The sequence below is a fragment of the Anser anser genome, assembly GCF_964211835.1.
Source record: "Anser anser genome assembly, chromosome: 2".
In the NCBI taxonomy this organism is placed as follows: Eukaryota; Metazoa; Chordata; class Aves; order Anseriformes; family Anatidae; genus Anser; species Anser anser.
Genome location: NC_139721.1, coordinates 158,057,703 through 158,079,265, shown reverse-complemented (window position 1 = coordinate 158,079,265; position 21,563 = coordinate 158,057,703). Strand labels below are relative to the sequence as shown.

The following is a 21,563-nucleotide window of genomic DNA, read 5'->3' as shown; positions in this document are numbered from 1 at the left end:
CCTCGGCGCTGCCCTCCTCATCCTCGCTCGGCGAAGCGGCGGCCGCGGCTCCTCGCCCGGCGGGAGGAGGAAGAGGAAGAAGAAGGAGGAGGAGGGGGGGGAGCAGGGAGAGGGAGCCCGCGGGGAGGGAGGAGGAGGAGGAGGAGGAGGAAGGCGGGATGAGATAAGCGGGGCGGGGGCATGTAGGCGGCCCGGGAGCCGGGGAGGGGGGGGAAGCTCAGGTGGATGCGGGGGGCGGTGTGAGGAAGGGCCGGCGGGGGGGGGGGGGGTTCGCCGAGGGGCCGGGGCACTTCCCGAGGAGGAGGAGGAAGAGGAGGAGGAGGAGGAGGAGGAGGAAGGCGGCTGCGTGTGGCTGCGCGGCGGCAGCGCTCGGCGGGAGGCAGGGTTTGGGGTGTTTCGTTTTTTGGGGGGGGGGGTTGGTCTCACGCCCCCCCCCGGCCTTCCTCCTCCGTGGGGAATTGGCGCCTGGAGGAGGAGGAGGAGGGAGGAAGAGGAGGAGGAGGAGGCAGCAGCAGTAGGGCCGGAGGGGCCCCATACGCGGTGCCCCCCCCCCTCCTCCCCGCCTGGCTTCGTTCCTGGAGTGTTTTTTTTCTTTCTTTTTTTTTTTTTTTTTTGAAATCTGCATATTGATTTTTAAACAAACAAACAACCCCCCCCCGCTCCCGCACTCCCCCCCCACCTCGCAACGCCAGCCTCTGCCTCCGGGAGGGAAATAGCCGGGTGAAATCTCCCTCTGTTTCCATGGACAACCCGTCCATTATCACCCAGGTGACTAACCCCAAAGAGGAGGAGATCCTGTCCTGCGCTCAGGATAAAGGTGAGCCACCGAAATCTGCGCCGGGCGACCCCTGGGATCCCCCACCGACCCCTTTCCCCCCCCCCCTGCCCGGAGCTCAGGGCGAGGTATGCCAGCGCAGGGCTCTGCCAGGGGCTCGGGAATTGGGGGGGGGGGGGGGGGAACGGGGGGGCTAATTAGTGGGTTGATTTCATTAAGCGCTCTCCTTTCGCGAGGGTCGGCGATGCAACTTCGGCTGGCTGTCAGTGTAGCGCGCACCCCGCTCGGGAAGGAAGGAAGGAAGGATACCTGCGCTGGGCTTGCTGGAAGGCTTTGAAACCTCAGCGCTTCTTTTTCCTCAAAAGAACGGGGAAGAAAAATAAAAAAACACCACCAAAAAAAAAAAGGGGGATTTCTATCCTCCTTTCCTTTATTTCTCGCCGTCTCACGTTCGAGAATCTGTAGGGTTTTTTTTCCTAACGCTACTTGCGCGCTGCCGAGAGAAATGTGGGCTGCTGCTGAGAGCTGGCGGTCGGAGCTGCTGGGCAGATAAACAGTTGTTGCTTGCGTAAAGCGTCGCGCTCGGGCTGCCTTTCGCTCCAAAATAAGATGAATCCAGCTTGGCCGAGGGAGCTGCTTCTCCTCCAAAGTCTAGACGTCGACGGGCGCCCTTAACCTCATTTCCTTTTGGAAGCTCGGAGGGGTCTCGGACTGAGCAGCCGCGTCCTGGCGGATCGCGCCCCGCGGTGCTGGCGGGATGAAGGTGCCGTGGAAGTGGCGTGGTTGGGGTCGTTGGGGATGGGGTGCTGGGTTTGGGAAGTGTTCTGGGCGTCAGGCTTGTGCTTTGTTGCAGGCAGTGTTGATAAGGTGGGGGGGAAAGGGCAGAAATTGCTCGTGTGCGCAAGCAAAGCGTGTGGCGGTGTTGTCTGGGAGGCATGGTCGTAGACCTCCAAGTGGCCCTCTAGGAACGATAGGTTTCCCCCTAAAATCTGGGCTCTTGATACCCAGAGCGCTTCCATTTCTGTGTGGTTTATCACAGAAGTGGTGAGGGGTGGCTGGAGAAGTTGCTCCCGGTTACTTGCGACGAAAGGCTCGCGTAAAGTCACGGTCCTCTCACCTCATGCACGGTAACTGCAGGAGGATGAAGACAGATTTATTAGTATTTTTCAAATTGCGCCGTTAGGGACTTGAGAGGGGCATTCTACCAAAAAAATATCGTTTGCTTTGGTACAGGAGCGCTCGCATAGCTCCCTTTTAGACTCCTAGCACTTGAGAAGTGATACTTCCACTCCGAGGCCTTGCTTGTCCCTGGAGACTTACGACGTTTTCTCCTTTCGGTGGTGCTGAGCGTGGGGTACCCGCAGCGGTGCAGGGCTGGTGCTGTGCGTGCGACATCTCCCCAGACCCATTTTGGAGCAGATTGATGTGACACGGTGCTCAGATGGTGCCGTGGTCTTAACGGCCTGTGTTATTGCAAGTGCTGGAGGGGCTTCATTAACAGTGCTGGCAGCTGGTTGGAGTCTGAATGTAAAAAAAAAAAAAGCCAGTTGAGAGAAATCGGGGGGGAAAAATTGACAGCTGAAAATAAGAGTAAGCATCCCCATCAAACAAGTGTCTTCAGAGCCCTCAGTACAGCGAGCTGCGCTGCGTAGCGAAAATATGCATCTAACTTGCATAACTATGCAGTAACTTGCATAATACGCATTGTGTTCTTGCTGGTGGCTTGTCTGGAGCAGAAAATCACGATGGGCTTAATTGCATAGCAGGGGCCTTGCAGGCTGCGTGCGGGCGAGGGTGGGCTGGGGGGAGAGGGAGAAGGGTGGCTGGACTTTCACAGACCAGAGCCAACTTCAGCACGAGCTCGACACAGGAGGTAGATTATTTTTTGCTGTTTTTTTTTTTGTTTTGTTTTGGATTGATTTTACTGCTTCGCAGCGTGGTAGTACGTGCTGTGCGATGGGACTCGGATCGTGCCGGAGCAACTTTTGCAGAAGGAGCGCTGCAGGTCTGCTTCCAGGGCTCGGGAAGGAGCGCTGCTGCCCTTACCTCTTCTGCTACAGGTTGTCCCGCTGCCGAGGCACGCAGCTTGCAAAAACCCATTGCGTTACCTTCCCTGCGCCTGCTTTTCTGCGAGACTGCTGAAGTTTTAGCAGAGCCTCCAGGTCCGGCGAGCTGTGAGTGTCTGAAGCCGAGATGAACGGAGAGGCTCAGAAGCAGCGGTGCCCAGGGGGAGCGTGCGCTGCTAGCTCGGGCTGAGCCCAAATTATGGCACAAAATGGCTAACGCACATCGAGGCATAACGAATTAACCCTGGATTTAACTACTGCACGTATCGCCTGGGCCTGTGTTTGTCTGCAGTTTTGTGAGAGCGTGAATTACCGTAGCGCGGTGCTGTGTGAGCAAAGGCTGTCCAGCTTGATGAAAACCTGCTTCTCCCTGCGTTCAGCTTTTGGCTGCAGAAATGTGCTCCGGGATCCCGAGTGGCACGTAGTGGCTTCAGGAGTTGGGTTTTGTAGGGTTTGGGGGAGATTCCGTGGTGTTTCTTGTGACAAGTGGATTTTTTTTTTTCTTCTCCTTAAGCTGGAGAGAAGCAGTTTTACAATAGCTGGGTAACTGCTAAATAATGTCTGTGTGTACCTGGAAGTGCTTTTTTTCTTTTCAATATTTCTGAAGCTTTTAATCAACTGTGAGTGCAGTGTTTAGCTTGACTCTATTTGTTTTAAATCTGTATTTATGTTTTAAAAGGAGCATTATGTACAGTATATGCTCAATTACTTTCGTGGAAGGGAGGGAACACAGTTGGCAGGAGCTCTTTTCTCATCATGGGGCACTTCTGCTCTCTGCTTTTAAGTAAATATTGTGCTTTACAAATAAAAATGTCCAAATAGTTTTTTGCTAATCCAGGTGTATTAAAAATGGGCTTTTGAGATAAGTGAAGCTGTGATAACTCATTAAAGAGAAGCTTATTAATACTAAGGTGGAGCTATTTAATTTTAACAAATAGTCAAAATTGCAGAAAGTGGAAAAAAACAGGTCTTGGCACATGAACCATTCCTTAATATATTGCCACATGGTGGTGCACTGTATTTAGTTGTCTGTCAAAATGAAAGCTGAGCACAGAAAGTTGCTACAACCATATTTTATTATTATTATAATGTTTGCTTTGAAATGCATGTGGTGGTCATGCTCCTAGAGGATTTGGGCCCGTGTTTATATCGTTACATTAGTTCTGGAAAATGTAAACTTATATTCTCCCATTTGGAGATCAAAAATATTCTCAGCATTAAATTTGTGGAAAATATAATCCCCCCCTTAGCTTTTTAAGTAAGGAAAACAGTCGTTTTTCACAGCATTATTTTATGTTGTGGTGATTTGGGCAAATTTGCCAACTTGAAGCATTAACAATACTTGTCACTAGAAAATAAAATGTGGACATAAGTATGTGAAAGGATGTGTTGTATCAGCAATTTATGTGAGCAATTAAGAAAATGTAAAGAAAAACTATAAAGAAAATCTAAATCTGACTCAGTATACTTAGCTTTGTAGATCAAATCAACTGTCTGTTTATTTTGCATTGAAAATATACAAATATTCAGTTGAACAGTGACCTCTAATGTACCAGTTAAATCTCTAGAAAGCCAAGCAATGATGACAGGCCTGTGCACTGAGTACAGCAGAGAGAGTGTGATCACAGGTGGGTAACAGGCAAGCAGACCAAAGGAGTGAATCTCACTTTTTTTTTTTATCTATGTGCTTTGATTTGTTCCTCGTGGCTGATGCAAATTCTTGGTGTTTCCTTGTGGCTGGTTCAGCAGTAGCAATACCAACCCAGTCCTTGTAGAGGTACCCAGCCCTTCAAGCCATGGTGGTCTGTTTTTTGCCTTCGGGTATGTCCTTCTTGACTTCACTAACATCTGTCTGTCAGCTGAGCATCTGTTTTCAGTTATTTAGAATACCTGACTGTTTTAGCGTGTCTACAAAAATGTATTTTCTTCTGCCGTGAAGCATTTGGAAGAGGTCCACGTTGGAGCCTAAACCATTACCAATTTTTTAATGAACAGTGTAATTCCCCAAGGATGTTTTCACAAACAGGCAAACTTACTGTTTGGTTTTCCAATTTTATTCGAATGAAAAGGCAGTATTAATTATCATTTAAAACAACAAGCACTTAAGATCTAAAGTTAAAAGCCTATTTGAGAATGCAACCAGAACAAGTCTTTAATTGTATCTTCTGTAAGATACGTTTTGAAAATATCTAAAAATATTTAAAGAATCATTTTTGTTATTGCTTCATCAGGATTCAAAGTACTTAAACATTCAAAGATACATTAATGTCCTTGAGACGTTGTCTCAACAAATTTTTGTGATATTAACTACAGTATTTTCACTTTAATGTAGCGTTAAGAAATGGAAGTGAAAACCTCTTCGGCACCACATTGGAATGTGAATTGCTCACGGAGGGTAAAATTTTAAATCATTAACTAATGACATAGTTGTTACATGAAACCAGAGTAACCATACAGTAGGTTTTATGTTCCAGGGAGGCTGTAGTAACCTGTAGTAACCCAAGATTTGATTTAAGGTAGCAGTGAACAAGCTGAAGGGCACGGCAGTAACACGAAGGATAATTTACAGGAATATCTAGTATTTAGTGTCGGTAAGCTGCAATGTTATCATTTCGTCATATCATCTCAAATTCATATTCGTCTCAACGCAGTAATTTAACTTCAGAGTTCAGAAGTTTAATGTGCCTTAAAAAAAAAAAAACCAGTTGACTCTACATTTTGTCAATTCAGCATTCAGAAATGCAAATAGCATTTTCGGAGATAATCAGTAAAACGCGGTGTGATCGATGCTGCACTTCGTCTTGCAGAATTTAATCTGACCACCACGAATATGCTTCCGGATAGCGTGTGTCTACGTTTGTTTCTTCAAAGCGATACCAAACGAAAATGCTGGGAAAGTGAAAGCTGAGAGAAACGAAACTCACTTGTCCTGGTCAGTGTTGCTGAAAGGAGCCCTTCCCACTGCCTGCTAGATAGGCTTAACTCTTGCAGTCCTGTTTTCCTATTACATAATGCTTAATTTATGGATTTTGTTATCTTGTAAAACTCATAATTCACATACGAAAATGGCTACGGAGTTGTTCTAGCAAACATATTTTATGTATGTCGAATCTTGAATATTCACCCCGTAAACAAGTAGGCCTTTGTTTTTGCGATAAGTTTTTAGTCAGAAGAAGTTGGCAGTGACCACTGTGGTTGTCGGTCAGCGCTAGTTTCCATTGAAAATCCAGTTTCAGGCAGTCCTGGGTATGAAAACATTAATTTTGGGGGTGAAGTTACCCATTTCTCAACCCTACCCAATGAGGAGTTTCTTTGAGGTTGCTCAAAGATTCAGGGGGGTGAGCAGCAGAGGTGAGGGTAAGAAGAGGAGCCACGGGTGCTCTCCTAGTAACGTCGGCAGGACTTTGCCCACCTTGGTGGCTGTCTGTTTCCCCTCATCCCATGTTGTGTTTCCAGAAAGGAGCAGGAGTCCTACAAGCTGAGGTATGAGAGCTGATCAGCCGGCCTATTTAGGTGTTGAAAGGCCACCTCTGGACTGCCGGTGAGGGTTACGTGTTGGGTGACTCCTGCAGCAGCACAAACCTGACTGAAAAGTCCCACAGAAATCCCCCCAACCCTTCACGTGCCTGTTCTATTGAACAATGTTGATAAAAGCTTTATTTTCAGCGCTCGTCTTCCAGGCCAGGAACGGATGGGATGGCATGGTGGAGCTGGGGAGGGTTGGGTGTCAGTGGGGTTCGGTGCCTGGCTGCGCTTGGAGAGCTTTTAGTCAGGGGCGGCTGCGGGCAGGCGCAGGGGAAGGATGCCTTCTGTGCTGTGATGTACCCAGAGATATTTTTAAGACTTCCATATTGGAAATGTTAATCTCCTGTAAATTCTATTTTTGCCCGAGTTTGATGGGAGCTTGCTTTATTTTTACTTGGAGAGGGTTAAGGCGTAAAATGGACACAGATATGACAAATATGGAAAGCAGAAGGAGCATCAAAATAGAACAGTAAAAATCCTGTTCCAGGCACCCTGTCATATAATTTTGGCCTTCTGTATATTCTTAGAGTGTTTGCTACAAGTCCAAAAGATTTTCTAAATCAAAACAAGTCCTATATAGTCCGGTACTTTCAGTACCAGCCACTGCTTTGTGCCGTAGCTGGGATTTTTACCACTAATATCTGTAGATAAACCAGCAGGGAAGGTTGCATGCGTGGTGCCTACGTAAAGTTTGTAGGATTTAATCAGTGTGTTATCAGAGCAATCGCTTACATAAAAGTGCACGGCTTATTTTCTTTGTACAAGATGATAAAGTATGATTTATAAAAGAAAACCCCATTATTAGAAGTGATTGGCTGCACTAGAAAGTAGAATTCTATTATATAGGAAATTTATTGCAAGCCAAATCTGAATAAATATATGGTAGACTTATATTCCAAGGATCTTGGGCTTTTAGAATGAGAGTTTTTTTCTGTATTTATTTTTGTGGAGAAGAACTATTAATCTCTTCTGAACCTCTACTAGTATTTTCAAAGCCTGATGGACAGGGCCAAATAAGATGCTGCAGGCTGTGTTTTGTGCAGAAGAACAGCAACCCCAAATGAAGGATGTCTGATCTGTCAAAAAGTACTGTGTATATAATTTCTAAGACCTTTTCTTTGGTTTAAAAAAAAAAATTCAGGGCACTTCAATAGAAAACACATACTTGGTGAATCTCAACCTGAATTTATGGAATATATATTGGTGGTTTTGTTTCAAGCCAAGACATCTCTCCTGGGTAATGGACCAGTCAATTCTGCCAGTGTTGTGTTTTTTTTTTTTCCGGCTACTGTTGCAGGGCCTCCTTATTTTCTTGGTAGAAAGTGATGTATTGATTTTTTTTTTGTCACCTCCCTGCTCTCCCCCACCCCCAAAGCTCTCTTGCTTCCCGAGCTGGAGCCCAGGATTCCCAGCAGAATTCGCAGCAGAACAAATCTTGCCCTTTCCTTGTCTGCTGCAGCCAGCAGTGAAACTTTAACCTTTCCTATTTCGTGATTTGCAAGGCTGTCATCTCCCTGGTACAGCACTTCTCTACTGGCTCTGGCAGTGAGGGGTAGAGACATCTCCAGAGCCAGGAAGGAGCTCCTGGCATCACAAAACATAGCTGTTAGCAAGCATTAGTGCCACAGCAGATGGACATCTGTAGAAGAATCAAGTCGTGTAGGTCTGAAGGAAGGTTTGAAGGTGAATTTTTGTGAAGGTACGAATTGTATACGTAGTTGTTCCAGGCATGCATGTAAGAATTTGCATGCACTGCTGCTTTTTTGTTCACAAAAGCTGATGTGTGCATACGCACGTCTGAGTATCTGCATCCTCGCAATGGATACCAATGAACGCTTGTACGTGAGGTTATTTGAGATCTAACTATCAGAAAGCTTTAGTAAAGTTAAAAATGGTGGGTGTAGGTCTCAAAGTTGTTTTGCAGTCTCAGGTTCGCTTGAATCGTCAAGTTGGCAAGTTTTCCTTAGTGCTAGCTCAGATGAAAGCACTCTGTGAAGGAGTGGTCATTAGTGACACATTCCTAGAAGATATTTAATAATTTATCCATACTTCTGCCAAGCACATTGAAAGATCTAATATTTACCACCTGGAGGAGAAAGGCAATTTTAAGATAATAGCAGATCTCAATAAACTCTCATGAAAGCCTTACAAATCTAAAAAACGAGGTTTATAGGGCTTTGTGTAAACTAAAAATAGTTAGATACAAGTTCACAATTTGAGGAATGCAGTGTAAAGCAAAATGTTTCAGGAGAAAAGTTTAAACAAATATTTTATGGGGATTTTTGGAGTGAACCTTTGATTTTTATTTTTAATTATCTCCCTTGCTGTATTTTGCATTCTTTCCTTTTTTATTCTCATCTTAAGTTTCTGGATTACACCAGCTGCCTCTTCATTCTCTAATGGTGCTGAGGTTTGAGGGGCTCAGAGACGTTTGGTGCTGCTGGTTGTCTGTGTCAGGGATGGTTCTGCTATGAGAAATGATGGGAGGTGTTTGAGGAGGGAGATGGTGTAGCCATGAGGAACTTCTGAAACGTTTGCATGGCCAGGCTGGCCCTGGCAAATTGGCCAAAGCGGTGTAGAAGAGAGATCCTCTGCATTTCTGAACTATTAAAATCTAGTGAGGTAAAGATCTTGGTCTTGTCTGACGCAGGATCACTGCTACAGCATGGCAGCTTTGGCTCGTAAAGCAGAGACATTTATTTCTTCTGTTTCTTTTTTTAAAATCATATAAAAACCTCGAGTGAATATTGTGCTGTGTTGAAAGGGAGGAGATGCATGGAAAGTAACGAAAGAGTAAGGATGCTAGGGCTCTTTCCATCATACAGCATGCCTTCAGAAATAAAGACAGAACATCCAATTTGGCGAAAAGGAGCTGTTTGCTCATGCACCTGTATAATCCTTGGGAAGACTGGTTGCCAGAATAATTTACGTGGGAATTCCTAAACGGGATTAACTGACTGCAGTTTGCTTTTACACCAACAAAAATAGTATTGTAAAGGTACTGATTGCATTCCAGCACATGAATTGTCACCCACCAGTTAGGGAAGGAGGAGAAAATACCTTTATGTAAACACCAACTGAATATGTCAAGTATCTGAAGTCACGTTCCTTGTGAACTTGCGCCCGGGGTTCCTGTGTGATGGGCTGTGCGCGCTGGAAGATTATTCCCTTCGCCAAGCCGCTCGTTGGCCGGCGGCCAGTTCTCCTGCCTCTAATGATATGAAGCTGGTCGTGTTGAGAATCAGTAGGTTGCGAGGTTTGGAAAGAGGGCGGGGGTTCTGCGTTCACTGGGGAATCAAAAAAAAAAAAGGAAAGAAAAGCAAAAGAGTGCTGAATGCAGTCTTCATCGCAATTCATTTGCTAATTACAAATTGACATCAATTGAAAAGTCCCAGAAGGAGGAGGTTTACAACATAACTGTAAAACAATTTGCATCAGTGTAGAGGTCTGTAAAGTGCTTATCCACAAAGGAATGAGATTTTAAGTGGATTTGTTTAATCGGGTTTATCATGAGCACATAGTTGTTGGACTTTTTTTCCTCACTTGAAAATTTTTCCGTCTTTCTGGAAGATTCCCTCTTGTGTTGAGATTAAAGATGTCAAGGAAGCAAGTATGGTGAAGTTTAATGGAGAATGAAAGTGAAACAAATAAAAAGAAACTTCCTTAATTGTGTAGTGTACTGAAGACCTAAATGTTTTTGTCTCCAGATTATCACGATAAAACCGACAATGTAAGGCAAACTGCGCCCTGAAATTCAAATAATTTTTATTCTGCCTCGTAAGAAATTTTGAAAGCTTCCAGCAAATTCTTGCTGTCTACTGAAAAGGATGCTAACAACATAGATATACTACCTGACCAACTAGTATTATTACAAAGGGCCCTCGCTGTTAGCATTCTGATCTTTTTCCCCCCTCTGAGGCTTGCTGGTGGCCAACACGTTGCCCTGCAGTCCTCCAGTTGCTGCCACTCTTTCTTTTTTAAACATGTCATGGCAGGAACAGGGTCGAACAAAACCGGGAATGAAACCTGGCAGTTCTGAAGCAGGAATCTGTTCAGGTTTCATTCCTGTATTTACACGTTGTACTATCACTGCTGCACTTTCCTATAAATCACCTTTTTTAGCATCACTCTGGCAGGCAAATGAGCTCCGAGAGATGAGTTTTAAGGAATGTCACTACCTGTTGTCTTGGTAGTGATGGATTCTGTTCCATGCCCTTAAATCAAACCACCTTTGTCTTTAGATGTAATAACTAAATACTGTTATGCCTCAAGTTATGGAACTGTAGTTTTATTAAAAGGAGAAAAAGAAGCTGTTTCGGACAAAACCTGTCCCAGATGCAAGAACAGCGTTAATGCACTCCGGAGGGCCAGGTGCCGCTAGGTTTGTCAGTAAGGGACCGTGCCCATTGGATGCTGAGAGGCGCTCGGTGACTGCTCTGCCACATTTCAAGAAAAGATGAGATCAGAAGGAGGTTTTGCTTTATAATTTCTATTCAAAGTGTCCTTTCAGAAAATGTCCTAAATAAAAAGAATGAAGCTCTGCCACTCCATTTTGCAGTGTGTAATATGCTAGAATGAGCCCCGAGGTGCAGAAGTGAAGGTTGACCTTGTGCTATTGTGGTGCTGTTCAAACAAAATTTGCACAGGTTTGGAGTTCTTCGTGCACCAGATGGTTTCGATTCCTCCCCCACAACCCAAAAGTAATTCTTTCACCCAAGTCTGTTCACATAACACTGGTAATCTTTACTAATTATATATCCTAAAATACTCACTGGAGCTTTGTGACATAAAACACGATTCCCCTCTGCTCCTAAAAATAAAGCAACAAAACAAACAGTAATAACAGCAGAGACGTAAGACAAAAAAAGGAAACCAATCATGAAAATCTGAGTGAGAAGGCAATGTTGAGATGACGCCCAGAGGGGCATAGCAGTGTGATTTTTAGCGAGGTAACCTGGTGCTCGCCCTGCACAAAACTCCCTCCAACCCCCTGAGAAAACGGGATGCCAGCATACAAGGATATGCGTTTGGTTGAGTAGTGTTTGCACTAAAACAGAAGTAAGGTGTGTTCTGTTTTTGAGAATGTCTTCAATGGATGCTAAAGGAAGATAAAAACATGCTGCTTTTCCAAACAAGAAAAATAATATATATATATATAATTGTGGAGATGATTTCCTCAAGTAACAAAAGGCTCTCTTTATCTTCTGTTCTGCTAATAAGGTCAGCTGAAGATTTCTGGTTTGGATAATAAGGTCTCCGTTTTGAATGGATAATGATTTTGACTGGAAAACAGGGTCACAGTTTTCACCTTTTTAATAGCTGGTTAGGTGATAGTCAGCTAGCTGGCTGTTGGGAGGTATTTTACAGGAGTAAATGGGCTTTCTTGCTTTAATTAAGACCATATGTGTACAGCAGCTGTGATTCCCTGGGAATCTGTATCTTACATTTTCAGTTAAATAGCTGATAAAATGTAGTTGTAGAGAGGATGACCAAGTCCAGAAGGCAAATGTCTTTGAAAGTAGTTTGTCTTTTGCTTCCTATTTCTTCATATAGAGCAGCCAAATATTTCTTCAGGTTGCATAGCCTATTGCTACAAGAGAATAAACACTGGATATTTGTCTGTATCTGATAAGACTGCTGTTTGGACCCAGTATTCAGAAACACTTTCTTTATAAATCTCAAGTTCACTAAGTGGCAAAACACCAAAAAATTCTCTTTTCTTTGCGAAGCTTTCATGGATTAACGTCTCTGTAAACAGCTGGCTTGCATGTTAAATAATAATAAAAATATATTGAGCAAGAGAGTTGAAGATGAACATGGTAAATTCTTGATTTATGGTCTGTTTCAGTGAAAGGGAGCAGGCAGCATTTACTAGAGAGGTCACTTTATAATTCTTCTAGAAAAAAAAATTAAAACATGTCAAGTAAATGGAGCAGCATAAGGACTCAGATGCTTGACCTGAAGATACTTCTTTGGTAATGTCTTGGCGAAATCTAACGCTAGCACCCTTCTCTCTGGAAAACATCGCTTCTATTCATATCACTTCCCAGAGGCCAAATGTAGTCCTTGGAATGCTAACAGGAAAAAAAATATCATTCTGCTTGTAAACTGTGACCTGCCTTTTGGTCGGAGTGCCCAAATCTGCCACTCCTGTTGTTGCTGTCAGACCACATGCAATTAGCCGTGCCCTGCGCGGAGCCAGGAGGCGGCTCGGGGCCCGTGCACTCGCTGCCCGGTGCTGCAAGTGGGCTGCTGATGGCTTTTTTTGGGCTGTTTGTTCCCAAACACCACCTGTGTACTGCTTTCAGGCTTCCCGTGCTTTTTGAGGAGAAGCTGAGCCAGATGTTCTGTTGTGCTTCGGCTGAGGACGCGTGACCAGAAGAGATGCTGTACTGCTCATCTCGGATGCTGTTAATTTTGCACTATTCTCTCGGAAACATGGCTTTCAGCTGTCACTAGTATTTTAATTACAGTCATTTACCTTGCTTGGAGGAGTCTTAAATAGTGCAGTGCTTAAATATCTGGTAGAATATTCTCGGTCAGATGCACAAACTGTTGCTAGCAGCTCTGGAAGCCTTTTTGTGACTGAAAAATGGAAGTGTTGCTGTGCCTTCCAGGTGGTCAGGACCAGGAGAATTTTCCTCGATTCGTTTGATAAATCTGGAGGTCAGAGCCTCTTCCAGTTTGTTCAATATAAAGCGAGCACGTGGCTTTGTTGTGTGTGCACCCGAACAAGGTGGTTTTGTTTTAATCATCTGTTGTGTAGAGGTCTGCTTTAGGGCGACGTGAGCTGAGTCCTGGAGCCTCCATGAAAAGCAAGGGCACATGTGCAGCTTTTCTCTGACCTCTCTCCTCGGTTGTGAGTAAAGTTAAGTGGAATGGAGTTCAAAATCCCAATTTCATAACGCGGGGGTGCCTGGCTGCACCGCAGTGTGGCCGGAGACACGGAGGTGCCCGGCTTATCTTTAGCCTCGTCTTCAGAGAAAGGATGAAAAGAGGGAAAACTCGGCAAAAATTTTCCACGGGTATCGGTGGCGTTCGGCTTCTCTAAGTTTAGCAGCCTTGGGGGTGGTGGTTAAAACGGGCTCTCCAGTGGTGAAGCCGTTCTGAAGAGCGTTGGGTAGTGTGGGCCTGCAGCGGGCTGGGAGTCGGTCCGCGCCCCAGCATCCACCGTACCCCACTCAATTTAATCAGTAATTTAATAAAATGTGGAAGAGATTTACCAACTTTCCCTCACCGATAAGCTTTGGCCAGCATTTTCACGTTGCAGTTTCTGGAGGTTGGAGTCACGCTGAAGTCACATCGCGATCCTCCACAGAGGCAAACCTGACGCCGGCATCAGCAGGGGCTGTTGTTCTGCCACTGTGGAGAAACTTCTCCTTGTGTCTGTCAGGCAGCCAGGAGAACAATATAGAGGGTTATGGAAAGGCTGCATTATTCCGGGGGCCTTTCTGGCAGTGTCCACTGTTCCTATACGATGCTAACGAACCTGAAAAGCTGCAAGGGAATTTGATGAAGTATCACCTCTTCTAATTCCGTCTCTGATGTATTTTGGCAGCTGGCTTCCTGAGTGAGTAGCCCCAGCGTTTTATATGCTCACCCTTCAGCGTTTCTACAGAAGCTTAAAAATCTGTTTTAACTGTCTGGTTCTGAATTAAGTGTACTTGCAAATTCATGATCCTTTGCATAGTTATCTATGAAAAGTCGTTGTAACAAGCTTTTAGTTCCCTGCTCTTCTGAAATCTCCAGCATTGAAGGTAAGGTATGGAAAGGGAGGGGGGTTCCTGTTAAAGTTGGTTACATGGGAGGAAATAGGGTTGTGTGAAATACAGGAGTATTTTGAAGGGATGCAGACTGGTGTCGTCCCATACACCTGTTGATAGTCCAGGGCACTGCTCAGGAAGAAGTCTGAAGTCTACATCCCATTAAAAAAATAAATATCCTTCTCTTTTAAGATGTACATTCAGGAAGCGTACATACACTGTGCTCATAGCAAAATGATTTTTTTTCATAGCTCTATAGAGCTAAGACTGTTTCTGTGTTTTTCTGAGTTTCATTGGACTTGCACTGCCAATGTCTGGGTCCCAGTTTGCTCTCAGCAGTGGGGCAGGAGCTGGGCAGAGCTGTGGGATCCTGCCTGGAACAGGGGATCTCAGCCCTGCTCTGCTCGCAGCACTCCTACACCTGCTTGCAGCAGGAATACGGGAGAGAATGAGGGGTTTAACAACGTTGTAACTGTTCAGTGGTGATGATTCGGGGTAGATACGATCGTCGTTCAGTGTATTAAACGTGCTCTCCTAAAGCAAAATGTTCTGGGTGACAGATACTCCAATTTCTTCAAAGGTAACTGTAGGGTCTGATAGGAAGTACCCCTGTAAAGCATGGATGTAAAACACCTGTAACTTCACTTGTGTTGACTTTGTTGCTCTAGAAACCATCCTTGTAAGATCAGTGCTTCACAGGTCTTCTTCTAGAACCTCCCTTCACATCCCTATTTCCCACCTTCCTCCTCCTGTGAACTTCAAGCTGTAAAATTTTGGATCCTTGTCTCATCCTGCAGGTATGTGCGGCTTGGCAGCTGGACAGGACTTTGTTTGTGAGAGCTTAAGCTCTTAGTTCAAGGGGAGTCATTTTAACGCAGGTACTTGCTATGCGTTTTGGGTTGGGACAGTGGATTTACAGCCAAGGGCCCGATTAAATCAATCTGTAAGCTCAGCTGTCTGCTCAGTGGTATGATTTTAATGGCCCTGTTCTCTGATATTAAGGATGAAACTTAGCTCCCTGCCGAAGCTTGGCACAGTAAGATTCATGATGCAAGTTTGCGATTCAGTAAATATTTACAAGGCATTTAGCCATTACACTCTTCCCCCTTTTTCTGTGATCAATGATTAACAAGGTGGTATTTTATTTCTGCTGGCACGCTGAGGTATTGCGCTACCTCTGCTATTAATGTCCAAGGAAGTAATTTAAGGGAATGAGGATGCCTAAATAGAAAGGATCTGAAAGAAAAAAAAAAAAAGGCTGGTATTTCTGGGGTATAAACAGAAAACGGAGAAAAAGGAGAATAAGGCAGCTGGCGTGAAGCTGGAGGAAAGATGACTGAAGGCTTTTAAAAATTCAGTCTGATGTAAATGTCAGTTTAGAAAAAAATCACCTTTCAGGTGTCATACAAGCCCTTTTTAGGTTTTCTTATTTGGCAATATCGTTTTTCAAGATTAAAATACTGAGCTTTAATTTTCTGCTACATGAAAAAAAGAAAAAAGAAAAGGCTTATTGTTCATTTGAGGCTGGCAGACTAATGTTAGAGAGGGATTTTGTGGCTTTATTTTTCAGTGCTATCTTCTTAACCCTTTAATGTGATTTCAGCAGTTGGAAATATTTGCGTGCGCTTCTTTAGATATCTGTTAGTTGCTGCATATGTGTACAGGACCACAGAGTGTACTACGGAGGTGAATGCCAGTGCTCAGCCCTGTGGCTCCATACAGCAGCTGAGGATGGAAGGGACACCTGCAGGTCCCTGTGCAAAGGAATAACAAAATGCTTGTTTATCCAGTGTCTGTCTTTTTTTTTTTTTTCTTTTGCTCTTCTCTAGAAGAAACAAAATCCCGCTCTCAAAGCTGTTGTCTAACAAAGTCGCACTACGTGTCAAGCTTAAGGCTGTGAGCCACTGATGAGAATGGCGGCTGAGGACCTTTGAAAGGGATATTCCTCCTTCCCAGCACCCTTTCGTTAGGGATTTGACATGGTGGTTCTTGAGAGGGTGTGGGCAACTAGCATGTGTTTCCTAAAAGGCTTAGTAATTCGCTCATGAACTCTTTTTAATTGCCCAGTGACACATTCAGAAAATTTGGATGAGGGTGAAGACAAAGACAGAATCAGCTGTGTGTCGGACTGGCAAATGCCAGTTTTACATCTTGAGCATGTTAGGGTGGGGGCTGTTGTGCTGTGCGTTAGGATGATAGCTGCAGCATAAAAGGTAGGAAATAGGAAGCAAACTTCTATGGGAATAGCGCTTGCATCTGTTCAGCACAGTAAAAGCCTAAGCAGTGTAAAAGCCTGGTCTCTTAGGTAAGCTAGAAACAGGTGAGCTTAAAAGATACTGTTAATAGAAATGTTATGTTGGTTCCTGTTTCAAATAGAGCAACAGTATGTTCTTTCTTAAAAAGCAAACAAAACTCCCCAAAAATGAAGAATAAAATGAACCTTCTTGGCTTTCCTATACCCGCTTTGAGGCCATCCTACAAAATACGCAGGGATGCTTAGCTGCAGTTGTAGACAAACAGTTTTCGTGTATGTATTCATGTGAAGGTCACGGTGCTATCAGCTCGCCTTTTCAAAGATGGAAAGGGAAAGAATGAGCTCGTTACAATTATTATTTTTAACTCCTTGACAGCTGTGGTCCTAACTGTGTAACGGTCTCATTCCTGAGTAGTTTGCTGTTGTCACACAGTGTAATCCTGAAATCACCTTCTGTTTTCCGGGATTTAAAATTCATATGAGTTCTTTTTGCTTTTAAAATTCAACCTTCTTTGTGGCAGAAGTTGACCGTTCATAATAACCCGCAGCAATTTGGCATGGCAGCATGATACCTTTTCTGTAAAAACACACAGAAGCTGAACGTACAGGATCTCAGTGAGCAGTTACAATAGTGTCTGTATGCGGTATGGTGTGAGTGTGAAAAAGCTTTGGGGCTTTGTCACTGCTCTGCCAAAAAATACGCCAAGGACTTTACTGGTACCAGGTAGTCGCAGTCTCCCTCCAGAAATGGCATGACGATCCGTAATCAGCTCAGTGTTCTTGAACAAAAAACTTAGATATTGGGTTACTTTTAAATAACTTGCCGTCTCACAACGTTTTTTTCATTTTTCTGTGCATTACTTATTTTTTTCCAAATGTATAGAGATTTCAATAGATTATGGGATTGTAGCGTAAGGTGATGACGTGCAGACTTCATGGGGAGAGAGAAAGTTGGGTTTTAAGAGGACAGCAACAACATCTGAAGAGCGTGTTGGTTTGGGGCACCATTTCAACCTTTCATTAGTACTGCCTCTTCTTGTCTGTGCCAGTTCCTTTCCTCACCAGAAGGTTCTGCAGGGCACAGAAGAGACAAAAATTTCAGGCTGGAGTTTGTATCCTTCAAAACTTACATCGTTACTCCAATAAACAGTTACTGATACTTGCAGTTAGCCTCCTTTCTTTTCAATACTTCTTTGCTTTTCGTCAGCTGTAAAAATGAACTGCTGACAGTCGTGTCTGCACAAAGGTGTAGGAGGGGCAGGGTTAAAGACTGCAACAGGAGAGAGCTTACCCGTATTTGCAAAATGCTCTTCTGAGGTTACAGGAAACAATTAAGATGAGGTGGGGATTTTTTGGTGGTGCTAATGCAGGGATTTGAGGGGATTCTTTCTTTTTTTTTTTTTTTTTTTTTTTTAACTGCTGTGGGTATGACAATCTTTCTCTGGTGTTTGATTTTGCTTTCCTAAGACTTGTAAGATGAATGCCTTCTAGGTGCTACTTTTTGCCCTAACTTCTTATTTTAGCATAGAACCTGCGGAGGTGAAATAGTTTAATGCTTCATGCAGTCTGTGGTTCACATGGCCTCAGGAAGAATGTACACCATAATTTTTTAAAAAATTGTTATTTTAGCAATTCATCAGAATACCATGAGCGTTAATTTTCAGCGCAGAAGCTTCCAAAAAAAATTGGGTAGGTATTTCTGTAGAAAACCTGCACTTAAAAAAACAAAACAAAACAAAAACCTTTGAATCCTGTCTTCAAAGAAAAAAATATATATAAAATCACTTTGCATCTCCCAATAAAATTCTGACATATCCTTTCTTTAATGTCAGCTTTACATGTGCAGTGCCCTTTGATTTATTGCCATAACATCAACACATCCATAAGAACCACTCTCCTTTCTTTAAGCCATGTCTTGTTAGCAGGTTGCTTATAGTCTGTTAATTCTGTCAGATGAGACAATTTGATGTTTTAATTACTGCTTTGGTGTCCCACAGTATTTGGGCATACATCTCTATTACAGTCAATCGTGTTTTCTCATATTTTTGTTTGCTCTGGTGACAATATTAGAGTTTCACTCCAGTGTTTTGCTTTAAGATTAACGTACCAAGAGGTGTAATAAGATGCGGTCTTAATTGTCATGCAGTGAAATGGCAGGGGAAGGCAGGGCAGGTTTTACAACAGTGTTTCATTGGTTAATTCAACAGAAGCTTTTTTAAAAAAATATCTGTAGGTGGATTAGCCGATTAATGGGCATTCTGTTAGGGGACAGCAAAGCCATAAGTGAAGCATTTACAGTAAAGCTCCTGCTCAGGAAGGTGGGTTATTTTTCCATCTGTGCTGAATGTTGCAAAACACTGGCTGCTGGTCATCATTCTTGCTCTGTTTGTGAGGGGCAACAATCTGTTTGATCTAGGGGCAAGTCTTTTGCTGTCAGAGTCAGGAAACTGCCCTTTGACAGCTTATTTTTGGCACGTTCCTTAAAATCATGCTGTTTGTTAGCTCTGCCACTATTTGCAGCATTTGTCGTAGTGTGTTCAGCTCAGGGCCCCAGCACCAGAAGGACAGGGACGTGTTGGGGTGAGTCCAGAGGAGGCCACGAGGATGCTCAGAGGCTGGAGCACCTCTGCTGTGGAGCCAGGCTGAGGGAGTTGGGGTTGTTCAGCCTGGAGAGGAGAAGGCTCCGGGGAGACCTCACAGCGGCCTGCCAGGGCCTAAAGAGGGCTGCAGGAGAGCTGGGGAGGGACTCTTGGTCAGGGGGTGTGGTGGTGGGACACAGGGAAACAGCTTTAAACTAGAAGAGGGTGGATTTTGATTAGATTTAAGGAAGAAATCCTTCACTCAGAGAGAGCTGAGGCCCTGTCCCAGGCTGCCCAGAGGAGCTGTGGCTGCCCCATCCCTGGCAGTGCCCAAGGCCAGGCTGGATGGGGCTGGGGGCAGCCTGGGCTGGTGGGAGGGGTCCCTGCCCATGGCAGGGGGTGGGATTAGGTGGGCTTTAAGGTCCCTTCTGATTCAAACCATTCTGTGATCCTGACTCCTTACATTGCTGCCCATGAAAACCGTGTTCTTCACGTGCGCCTCCTCTTTGTAAAACAAGATGGTGGCTCTGTTCCTTAAGCAGGGATCATCAGGTAGGTACTTCGTTCCTGGAAGTCTGATCTCACGCTGTCATCTTCACAGCTAAGTTTTGCTTGGATTCATCGGGTTCTCCCCGCTCTTTTGGACTTTGTGAGCTACCCGCAGAGACGAGCGTGCCAGGCAGGTTGTTAATTGTCACGGTTGCTTGTACTGGAGTCTGCACGAAGAAATCTCATGATGGAAAGGTGGTTGTACATGTTGAAAACCTGATCAATGAACATGTCACCGTTGACATGAAACATTACAAATGTGCCTGTAGTCATTTCATTCATCACTACAAATGTGATGCTCTTCATTTGCTTGGCATGCATATATATATGCAGAACGGCTGAACAGATTTAAGCATGCGTGTGTCAAACGATCATCTGGATTTGGTGTGGTGCTAGAAGCATTTCTTCTTACAAGAGATTGTAGGTTCAGGGATCTCTTTTGTAATCTCTGTTGTATAGTTCAGTAACAACGATGGCTGTTGCTTGAAATGGGATGGGAACCTACTAGTGTTGGTCTGAGCTGCAGCATTCAGCAGCCTTGAACATCCATTCTGATTTCTTATTTTACTGGGGCTCCTTGAACTCTGCAGTTGGTTTTTTGGTGGTGGTGGTGGAGTTGTTTTTTGATTTTGTTTTTTCGGCGGGGGAGGATTGTTAACGTTTAAGCTTTTTATTACTCTAAACATTTGGACTTATACAAATGCTGATTTTGGAGGTAGTGTGTTTTGGGGGGGAAAAATGTACTCAGGACAGCCACAATGTAATTTTTATCTGCCCTTCTGAGGATATTTAATACTGATTCAAGTTTTGGAGGTCAGTTCATTTGCTACCTATACAGAAAGTGTTAAGGAAACCCGTAAGTGTTTCACTGACTGCTGAGCCTGCAAAGCTGCATTTTTACCAACACTCATATTGTCTTCAAAGATGATTTAAGAAACAGTACAAGACTGCACAAAGCATTTTTTTGGTTCTCTCTTTCTCTTTCCCATGAAACAAACAAACAAACTAAAAACCCTTGCAGCTCAGTGTGGTTAGCCTTGCAGTGAAAACATTGATTTCATGACAGCTTCCTTACAGGAAGCAGCTTTGCCACTTGGGCAGAAGAAATGACTGCAGGCAGATCCTTGTTCGATCAAAATGAGAAGCGTGCCCCGTCGAGAGGTGCTTCGGGAGGGATTTGAGCAGAATTAGAGCTCACTCCTGTGTGTCGCTGCCTCTCTGGCACCTCTTAGACTTTGAAAAACAACCTGAAATTGTCTTAGTAAGAAAATAAGATTCATCTCTTAAGGATTAAGATGCACCTCTCAAAATAACTCCTATTTATTGCACTTAGCCGTGAAGATTTGTTAAAGCAAATATTTTTATAAGAAGATCTGAGGTGAATTACGCATTTGTGAAAACAGATCAGTGTGATGTACGTGTCGTGGCAGACATGAGAAAAGCGGTGGTTGTGAAGGGAAGGGATCTGGGAAGGGAGGAAAACACAGAGATTGTCACAGGAGGGAATGTCAGTTTGGGCAGATCCCTTCACCTGGGATGGATGATGCCTCTGTAACCAAATATCTTGCACTTGGGAGATGCTGGAGTCACCTCTGGTGCAGAGACTGCCTACAGCCCGTGGTCGCACAGCACACGTATTTTAGGGTGGACTAAGACGTGCTCTGTACGAACAGGAGCAGTGAAAGTGATACGGAGCTCAGGTGTAATGTCTGCACAGCACCACTGGCACATCGCAGCGTTGGGCCTTCATGGCTGGCTTCGCCCCGCCGCCCTGCGACAGCACGGCCTGGCAGCTGCACAAGCTTGTGCCAGGCAGCAAACACCGTCGTGGCCTGCGAGGTAATTATTGGAACTTCTTTTGTGGAGTTATCCAAAAAGTATGAAGCCAAATGTTACAAATAGTAAAAGTTAGAGTATAACGATAGCATCAACGAGCTTCTGTAGTGACCAAGTTTGGTGAAAGCACGTCTCTAGCTTGTTGGGTTGTAGAAGGGAATGCTACTGATGGTACAATTCACAGTTCTTCAGCAAGTGTCTTACATGTTGGATCAC

At 44.3% G+C, this 21,563-nt stretch overlaps 1 protein-coding gene across 3 annotated transcripts in view; it reads left to right on the top strand.

Annotated features, from left to right (window-relative positions):
• Nucleotides 1-288: 288 nt before the first annotated feature.
• The window catches only part of CTDSPL (CTD small phosphatase like), a 78,463-nt gene continuing 57,188 nt past the window's right edge, over nt 289-21,563 (top strand). For all 3 annotated transcript variants that reach the window (XM_083825463.1, XM_083825461.1, XM_083825462.1), the window contains exon 1: nt 289-817. In XM_083825463.1, coding sequence (XP_083681589.1) covers nt 742-817 — 76 coding nt within the window. In that variant the 5' untranslated portion in view covers nt 289-741. The remainder of the gene's footprint in view (nt 818-21,563) is intronic.